Source organism: Patagioenas fasciata, chromosome 2 (assembly GCF_037038585.1).
Source record: "Patagioenas fasciata isolate bPatFas1 chromosome 2, bPatFas1.hap1, whole genome shotgun sequence".
Lineage (NCBI taxonomy): Eukaryota > Metazoa > Chordata > Aves > Columbiformes > Columbidae > Patagioenas > Patagioenas fasciata.
In genome coordinates, this window is record NC_092521.1 from 146,219,393 (window position 1) to 146,228,882 (window position 9,490).

Here is a 9,490-nt window from a genome sequence, read left to right on the forward strand (position 1 = left end):
ACAGACACAAACCGGTACGGGCGGGCCCTTTGGCACCGCCGCCCAGTTACTGCGGGGAGCAAAAGCTGCCTCCGCGCTGTCGGCCTGTACCATCCTGATTCGGGGGGGGGGGGGGGGAGAGATTGGGGAGGGTTTGAAAGCCATGGTCCCTCCGCTCCCGACGGCACCGTTTTGCCCTGCCCGGCCGTCCCAGTAGCTGGAAGCAGCCGCTTGCCTCGCATGCGTGGCACCGATTCCAGCCCCGGCCCTTTCCGGAGCCCGCGGCCCGTCCCAGTCCCCCCTTCCTGTCCGAGTGGTTGCGCCCGGGAGCGGCAGGACCGGCAGGGGCAGGTGCCAGGGGAAGATGGCGTTTCCAGGGCAGCCGGTACCCGGCGGCGGTTTCTACCAGGGAGGGGTGAGCGGGGGCTGGCGGCGCTGAGCCCTGGCGGCGGGGGCTGGCGGGGCGCGGCCGCGCTGAGCCTGGGCTCGCAGCTGCCACGACAGCGGGGCAGCCTGGCTGAGGGGGGGCGATGACGCCTGGGACGCGGCAGCCCCTTCCCCACCTCCCCGCTCACTGCCGGGGACCTGAGGCGCTCTCTGGGTCGCCCCGCCCGCGGTGAGGGGCTCCGGCCTGGGCCCTCTGCCGGTCGGCTGTGGCCCTGTCCGGCCGCGGGGCGTCCGGCGGAGCTGGGGGCGCGGCCCTCGCCTGTCGGCGCAGACGGGTGGCTTCGCGGGGTCCCTGAAGCGGGGGACGCTTCGCAAGGCTGTGCGTGTGGGCGGCGGCATTCCGGCCCCCGAGGGAAGGGACGGGAACCGCGTCAGGCAGGGCGCCGCCCGGCACTACCCACCGCGGGAGCTGCTGCTGGGGCCGGGCCGCGGCGGCTGGGGGCTCCGCCCGCGGGAGAGGGGAGCGGGGAGGCGGCAGCTGCCGGCGGGTGCTGCGGTGGGCGGGGGTCAGTGCTGCGGCTGTCGCTCCCCGAGCCGGTCCCCGGAGCGAGGTCCTGTGACTCACACCTTGTGTGAAGCTGTCTTCCGTTTTTGGGGCGGGTAACGAGCTAAGCGGTTTCGAAGGGCAAGGGCAACTTCTGCCCGTGTCTGAAAAAGTGATATTCTTCCCGTGGCGAAAGACAGGTATAGACTCCGTTACACAGATTATTGGTTCACCTCAGTCAAACAGATTTCACTTATATCGTTCCATGATTTTCCCTTAAGAATATGTTTTCTTGAAAAAATCCTGTGCTTAATGCATGTTCTTATAAGTATTTTCCCTAGAGAACTGTCTTGCTCAACTCTTTTCAAGTGGAAAGAAAAATCTGCAGTGCCTTAGTAGTCTTATCTTCAGTACCTCATTATCTGCTAGTAGTAGACTAAAATTCAACCTTGATGAGATAAACCATCCTGCATCTAGATCAGTGGATTGCTCCTGTGCCAGGTTTCACACTGCTCTGCTTAAATTCTAATAAAGGTTGTCTCTCTTCTTGTTTTTGTTTTGGTGTTTGGGTTTTTTTTAAGTAATTTCTTTTTTTGGTTGGTTTGACCTTTTTGCATGTTGTGTGTATAAAAACACAAGTTGATTCTTAAGTACAAACATTGCATTTTCTTAACGGAATCATTTATTTAAAATTAATTTTCTTCTTGATTTCTAAAGTATGGAGGAGCTCCAGGAGGACCAGCATTCCCTGGACAAGCTCAGGATCCCTTATATGGTTATTTTGCTGCAGTAGCAGGGCAGGTAAACTTATAAAGTGTTGTTTATTTCTTGGATTTATTTTTTTCCTGGGGAATAATTTCCACATTAGTTTTTGGAAAGAGGAATGCCTAATACTTGCAGTGAGGAAAACTGTTATTTGAAGTTTCTTTTTTAAAAACAAACAAGAACCAGAATGGTTTTACTTAGTCTATCTGCTATATGAAGCTGTATAACTATACCATATAGCTATATACACACAGTAACTATAGTTTAAATAATGCTGTTAGTTTCTTTATAGTATGTATGTGTGTAAATGCATACGTATATACACACAGGTGTATGCATGTACACGGTATATTTGCTATATAAGTATATACAGGGACTATATAGTTACATGACGTGTTGTAACTGAATTGTGGCTGCACTCTTGCTTTGGGGGATGCTGTCAGCTTCGGGAAACAATGGAAAGCGTGGGCTGTGGAGATGGCCTGGCTAAAAGCAGGAAATGCTGATAAGAGATCATTACGTGATATGAACAAGCTCATAAATGGGAAAGCAGACTTGAGTTTTGCCAGTATCTAGGTTTCCTGGTAGGAGAGAGTGATTATTCTTTCAGAGGCATCCACAACTTTGATTTAGACCTGTTATTCTGCACTGCATTTTTAATTTATTTGCTGTAATTCTGTGACATATATTGGTTTTGTAGGATTGTGGATGTTACTGGAAATAAGTAGTTCTTCAACTATATTACAAAGTTTAAGAGCAGATAAGTAGGTTTATTGAGCTGAAGTTCTGTCTTTCTTGGCTATATGTGTAGCTATTTATTGCACACTTCTAAGGTGTGTGCAAATCTAAAACTCTGTTCCTGGATCCGTTATCCAAGGGTAGACATAACCACAACATTAAGGTTTGAATTTAGCAGATGTTAAAATTCCTATTTTAAGACTGTAATTTGAGTTATTTTTGTTCTGTATGTTATTCTTTTGAATTAATAATACATCTTACAGTCTATATATTACTTCTTGAACATTGCTTATGAAAATATGTAGGCCATGTGTTGTTGTAGAAAAGGAGAAGAGTGGAATAACCTATATTGAGTGAGGCAGGCCTCTTGTAAGGTGGAGCCCAAGCTAAATTCTGCTGAAGGTGGTGACAATGTGCCTGTCAGCTGAGATGCCTCTGCATCCAGGAGCCACCTGGATGTGCCAGGAACCAGCAGTGGAGCTAGTAGCTGATACTGGAGAAATGAGGAAGTTCACAGTGTAAAGAGAAAGGGAAGTAACAGCAAAGCTGATGCAGCGCTGTGGAGAAGAGGTGGCAGGAGCTGGACCTCAGCAAAGTGTAGACCGTCCCCACACCACTCCAGTGAGGTGTGGTTACAGAAAGCTGGAGGACCAGTGAGCTAGTGGGTATGATCAAGTTAGCGCTTAAGAGTACTTAAGTTAGTACTCTTAAATGCTTTCTATTTGTAGAAATCATTCCTTGTGTAAATAAACTGGGGAGCTTTTGAAATGTTATCTTTGGAATTGGAAGAGTCAGTTTCAGAGACCAGTAGCTGTGTAGAAGTAAAAACCCTATGAGGAGACAGTGAAATGAAACAGATAAATTATCAATTGCTTTTACACCCATCCATGCAAGTCTGTAAAAAGCCACATCTCACAGTTTTCCGTAAGTACTTATTGTAGAACTAGTAAAGTTTTTGGTTATGGCTTGCTGCTCTCTGTGTTGGTTTTATGCCTGTATAGTATATAATGTTGTCCCTGTGCTTGCTTTGAAGTAGTTTACAACAGAGATCTTGTCTTAGATTTGAGGAATTAGTTTCCATTATTTACAACAGAAAGTCAAAAGTATTGTTTCAAGTCTTTATTCAATTAATTGAGTCTGTCTTTTTAGGAAGTAATAACATATTAGCCAATTTAACATATTAGCTGCTGTTTGTCCTACAAATAATGGTACTTCATTTTTGAAAGTTACCTGGCTCTGCCATTCCAATCATGCCATTTAGTAGCATATGCTTACTGGATTTAAAAACAGTAGGAAAATGCTGCAGCAAATAAATTTGTTCAAATATAAACCAAATCTCATTCTCTATTAATTGCTTTACGAAAGTCACATTTTTTGTATCTACAGATAAAATGTTCCATCCTTGAATGAGGTTAAATTACACTTGAACTCTGTGAATTGAACTTCGTGTTGGGTGTGTGAGGAACATGACGTAGAATTCCAGCTACACTTTTGACAGCTCATTGTTTTCCATTTTTCCATGAATTGGCCATTGATTTCTCTATTTGGCCCTGAGCACAACGTGTTGAAAGCAAGTCATTTTCCAAACCACACAGATAGGTATCTTTTCTGGGTTTGTTTTGGTTTTTTTTAAAAGTTCTTTGCTTTCTGTTTGTCGTTGTTGTTGTTTTGCTAACAACTTACTATTCCCAAAAAAACCCAGATATTTTTTTTGATTTCTAAGTCCTAAGGCTGTCTTGAGAAGAGTGTATGTATGATGTGGATTCTAGGTTTCCTACTGTAGCAGTGAGATCATAAACTTATAATCTAAAGTTACTACAATACACACTAAGTTAAAATGAGTACTTTTAGGAAAGCTGTCTTTCTGTTCAGAATTGTGTGCCTTGGTTTCTGTGCAGCTGGCTCTGAAGTATATGCTACCAATATTTGATGAGATTGTTGGTTTGGTTTTTTTTAAGTTTAGAGCAAACCTGCCAATCTTTTTCATTTTTTAGGACATCACTAGGTGAGAAGGCCAATGCATATTGCAAATTTATCAACTAAAGAAACATCAATAAAGGGATGGGTTGTAAAAGGCAGTTTCTTTTATGTAGCAGACACGTAATCAGTTGTTTTTTGAAAGGGTAACTAATATAATGCCACTGAAAAGGGAGTGGGTACTGGGAATAACCAGCCTGGGAGGGGGAATTAAAACAATAGCTGATACATCTTCTGTTATCGAAAGGATGGACAAATAGATGCTGATGAGCTACAGAGATGTCTCACCCAGTCAGGGATTGCAGGAGCATATAAACGTAAGTTAATGATTTAAATAAACCAACAAAAAAAAAATCCAATGCTAAAGCATACTAATTCGTCAGCCATCTACTAGAACATGCCTTCTGCAGAGTTTTTTTATTTGCATGGTAAATGGACTTTCCATATGGACTACTTGGAAATGTAAATGTATGCAGTTCTGTGCGTGTAGGACTTCCCTTCTCAGCCTCCTTAGTTCCCCACTCCTGAGCTGTGGAGTTGGAGAAGTGCTTTGTTTTGTAATCAACAGCCGGTTCTAAAAAGGTCTTGTGCTTTGCTTTTAAATTGAGCTTTGATATTGACCCAAATATTCTGTGGCAGGACCCCTCTGTCAGTATACCTAGTGTTCAATTTTACAAAATTGAGCTTCTGTGAGTAAAACTGGTTTGCTCAAGTGCTGTCTATGGTGAAATATAAATGACCACTTTGACTGAAACCCCAAACCTTTATGGATTGAGATAAGAGCAAATTAATTCTAAATATAACTTGAATTGCCTCCAGATTATCTGCTGTCACTTTTTCTAACAAATAATGATTAAAAACTCTTATTTGGATCAAAATATGGTATGGCTGTATACAGTGGGAGCAACTATATAATATTTCATACATTATAATATATTCTCAGTATATAATAAAAAGCTATTTAAAATTTTATGTTTAGATGAAACTGAAAATCATTATTTTAATATAACTTAGTTTTCCTTTTTTCTAATTTAAACAGCTTTCAACTTAGAGACTTGCAGACTCATGATCTCAATGCTGGATGTATCCTTTACTGTGAAATGTAAACATTTCTGCATTATGTAAGCAAAGATGAGAGGGTGCCGAAAATTTGGGAGATGCTTTGTGTTTCCCTTTCAGCACTTACATGACAAGTATTTTGATTGAGGAACTGCAAAATTCCATTCTTATTCCTTTAACAGGATAAAATGATAATTCTAATAAATGAGGCTCTCGATGACTGATCTTTTTAGACCAAGTGGTATCCCTCTGAGCCTGGTGGATTGCTTCTGCATGGAATGTGTGAAGAGTCAGGTCTGGCAGCCCAGAATCAACTTCTTTGCAAATCACTCGTTTTGCTTTTCAAGTTGACAACATTCTAGTCCTTCCTAATGAATTAAGGATTTGTACAACAGAGCCTGAATGCAGTCTAAGTCCACATAAATCCTGTTGCTTGAAAAGATCAGGTTTGAATATCTAATTGGTTGGTATATGGCCTTCAGCAGTAGGACCTATGGAAGACTTAGGTATACTGAGCAAGGTTGGAATCTGTGGAGCTTTTTAGTCAAAACTTTAACTGACATGTTCAAATGTTTTGCTGTTTAGAAAGAAAAAAGCAGAAACGGAACTGGAAGGTCTGTTAGCACACCTTGAACAAAGTGCTTAGAATGTGAGAGAACTGATATTCTAAATTAAAGTAGTTTTTCATTTGGCATCTATTTTTATTTCGGAAATGTATTTTAATGGTAACAGTTACACCACAGCAGGTAAAAGAGAAGTGTGTGAACTAAGTTAAATGCACAAATGGCAAATAGTTTTTATCAGGTTTCACTGAGAAGTAAGGAGAGCAAGTTCTCTGACCTTTGGCTGGTAGCGTTATGTCCAATGTGCTGTAGGATGCTCTAGTTAGTTTTCTACCAGAAATATTAATAGTAGTAAAATATTGACCTTCAAGAAGTTTTTGTAACTACAGATGATAAAAATAAAAAATTCCATTGAAGAGAGGGCTTTTTACATTCTTTTCAAGTTAAGGAACATTTTTCTTAGCTTTAGAATTAGAGGGATATGTCTGGCACCCTGGGATTTAATGAATTTAAAGAACTCTGGGCTGTGGTCAATGGCTGGAAGCAACACTTCATAAGTTTTGACAATGATAGAAGCGGTACCGTGGATCGTCAGGAGCTGGAGAAAGCCTTGATGAACATGGGTAAGTTGTGAAATGTCCTTGCTTCTGATGCTGACTTACAGCATCATTCCCATTATCAGTTACCCTCCTGCAGTAACTGACACATGATAATAACGATTAAAAATGTGTTGGATTCTGTTAGCTTACCTGTCTTTTCAGTGTAGACTTTTTATTTTCAAATAGGATTTAGGCTGAGCCCGCAGGCAGTGACTGCAATGACAAGGCGATACAGCACTCGTGGGAAGATTACATTTGATGATTACATCGCCTGCTGTGTGAAACTCAGAGCTCTCACTGGTATGCTGGATTATAGCCTTGTTACTATCATCCCCATAATTCTTTTCTGTTTAATGAAATCTGATTACTCAGCTATCTCAAGTTTGACTTTAACTTCTGCATAACACAAAATAGGTTTCTTTCAGTAAAGTTTAAAGGCAGAACTGGAAAAATTACAGATTATGATATTTTTAAATCCCCATTGAAAAATGTCAATAAAACTAATGCAATGTTTATTCCAGTGACTAGAAGAGTTATGTTATCAAAATGGGGAAATTGTATTTATCAACAGAACATAAAGGGTTGTATATGATAAGTATACAACATCAAAAGGATACATCAAAATCAGTGTGACCAGCAGGTCAAGGGAGGTGTCCCTGTCCACTCTGGTGAGGCCCCACCTGGAGTCCTGTGTCCACCTCTGGGGTCCCCTACATAAGAAGGACATGGACCCATTGGAGAGGGTCCAGAGGAGGCCACAAGAATGATCAGAGGGCTCGAGCACCTCTCCTGTGAGGACAGGCTGAGAGAGTTGGGGTTGTTCAGCCTGGAGAAGAGAAGGCTCCAGTAACACGTAAGTGTAAAGTAACGCCTTTCAGTACCTAAAGGGGGCCTACAAGAAAGCTGGAGAGGGGCTTTTTACAATGGCATGTAGTGGTAGGACAAGGGGTAACAGCTTTAAACACCAAGAGGGTAGATAGAGGTTAGAGATGAGGAAGAAATTCTTCACGAGGATGGTGAGACCCTGGAACAGGCTGCCCTGAGAAGCTGTGGAAGCCCCACACCTGGCCAGGCTGGATGGGGCTTTGAGCAACCTGGTCTAGTGGAAGGTGTCCCTGCCCATGGCAGGGGGGTTGGAAGTAGATAATATTTAAAGTCCTTTGCAATGAAAACCATTCTATGATTCTGTGAAAATAAAGAAGAAGAATAAGTCTTGGAATGAATTGCAGTGTTCTTTATGAGTTCTCATTCATGTGACTTGGGGAATTTAATGAAAGTGCAGTGCATTTTAAAATAATTGATTAATTCTTCTTACCTGGTTTCTGTTTTGCTTTCTTAATGCATTTTTGCAGAATGTTTTAGAAGAAGGGATGCATCTCAGCAAGGTTTTGTGAACTTCCAGTATGATGATGTAAGTGAACTTTAAGGAATCAATTAAAGTTACAGGGTAAAAATAAAGAAAAACTTAAAACTGAAGACAAACAGTAATGATTTGAGTTTGTACCTGTGTTCCTTACGCTTATGGTGTTACCTGAGAGCACAAAGTTTCTGGCTTTTTTTGAGTGTTGTCTCAAAAAGTTTTCATGTATTTTGTAGAGTTGTGTAAAATGTTGTGCATTTTTGTCTGTAATTCTTACCAGCATGGTTCAAGAAGATCAAGCTGCGTAGCTTGCTAACATCACTTTCTGTGACTTTTGTTTGTTTGTGACGGGGGGTGGAGGGAAGGGGGTTGGTTGGTTTGTGATTTTTTGTTTGTTTGTTTTGTTTTTTGTTTGGTTGTTTTTTTGTTTAAAGGCTTGTTAGGCATTTTTTCTTAGGAAAGGCTGGGGAGGTGCAGTGTGGACAGACACAAATAGCACTCCATCAGGCTTATAGGTTCTGGCTTCCTGACCACATCTGTGCAGGAAAAGGAGAACACTAGATTCAAGTATTTCTGAGGTTTTTTTCTTATTATTATTAAGCAGATGCTTTGTTTTAATTATCCATTAGCCAGTTTTCATATTTAGCTTCAAAGCTTTGTTGTTTGTGGACTGAATTTGTTTATAGAAAAGGGTAGTGACAATTGGTATTTTAGGAGAAATAGTGAAAACTTGTTCTTTACCATACATCTAATAAGTGGTTATTATTTTTTTTTTTGTTTCAGTTCATACAATGTGTTATGAGCGTCTAAATCAAAAGGAAGGAAGCTGTGGATGATCACGATTAACATTCCAGTTTGTGTTTTGCTTTGCCAAATCTTCCAGTGATTGGAACTTGCATATTTTATGAACATACTTGCATTTTTTTAGTTTTGACAATGAATATAAACTAATCTTATACTGTCGATTTTAACTTCCAACCTGTGACTATTAAAGATGTTTTTATTTTCAAAATCTTGCAATTCACTATAACTCAAATTATGCAGATCACAAATTTTTCTGTAATATCTTCTTTTTTCCCATGATTCACTAAAAGCAATTCCTGGAGTGCAGCTTACATTTTTCTGTCTTAAACAGCATCATGTGCATGATGTAAGATGATATATATTGTCTTTGACAGTATAAGACACATGTACAAACTGAAAGAGCTTTTGGAGTGGTCATTTGCCGCTGGTCTGTTAGAACATTGGTCAGGTTAAGTTGCTGATTTTAGCAGCCAGCTGTTTCCAAGAGGAATCTGTGATGCCACACAGTGAGTGTCGGACGACCTGTTGGAACTTCTCGTAAGCAGGGATACAACAAAACATAGCAGAGAACTCTTCTAGCAGGGTGCTCTTGTGTAGGGGGATTTTATTCCAGTAAGATTCTTACTCTGTCTATGTCACTATATAAAACACTAAATTTTAAACGTGAAAACTCTGCTGTGTCAGTTTTTACATTAACTTTCTCTGTAACAATGAA

The 9,490-nt window shown here is 41.1% G+C and overlaps 1 protein-coding gene across 5 annotated transcripts; it reads left to right on the top strand.

Moving 5' to 3' along the window:
- Nucleotides 1–240: 240 nt before the first annotated feature.
- On the top strand, nt 241–8,942 carry SRI (sorcin). 5 transcript variants are annotated; one of them, XM_065831146.2, is made up of 8 exons: nt 241–394; nt 1,628–1,711; nt 4,638–4,707; nt 5,430–5,473; nt 6,488–6,635; nt 6,798–6,911; nt 7,964–8,022; nt 8,755–8,942. In XM_065831146.2, the coding sequence occupies exons 1-8, from the start codon at nt 344–346 to the stop codon at nt 8,779–8,781; spliced, it is 597 nt and encodes a 198-aa protein (XP_065687218.1). In that variant the 5' UTR covers nt 241–343; the 3' UTR covers nt 8,782–8,942. The 5 variants fall into 5 exon arrangements, with proteins under 5 accessions (XP_065687218.1, XP_071661263.1, XP_071661264.1 ...); XM_065831147.2 differs by having other exon boundaries at nt 249–364; XM_071805164.1 differs by lacking the exon at nt 241–394 and adding an exon at nt 952–1,110.
- Nucleotides 8,943–9,490: the final 548 nt, after the last annotated feature.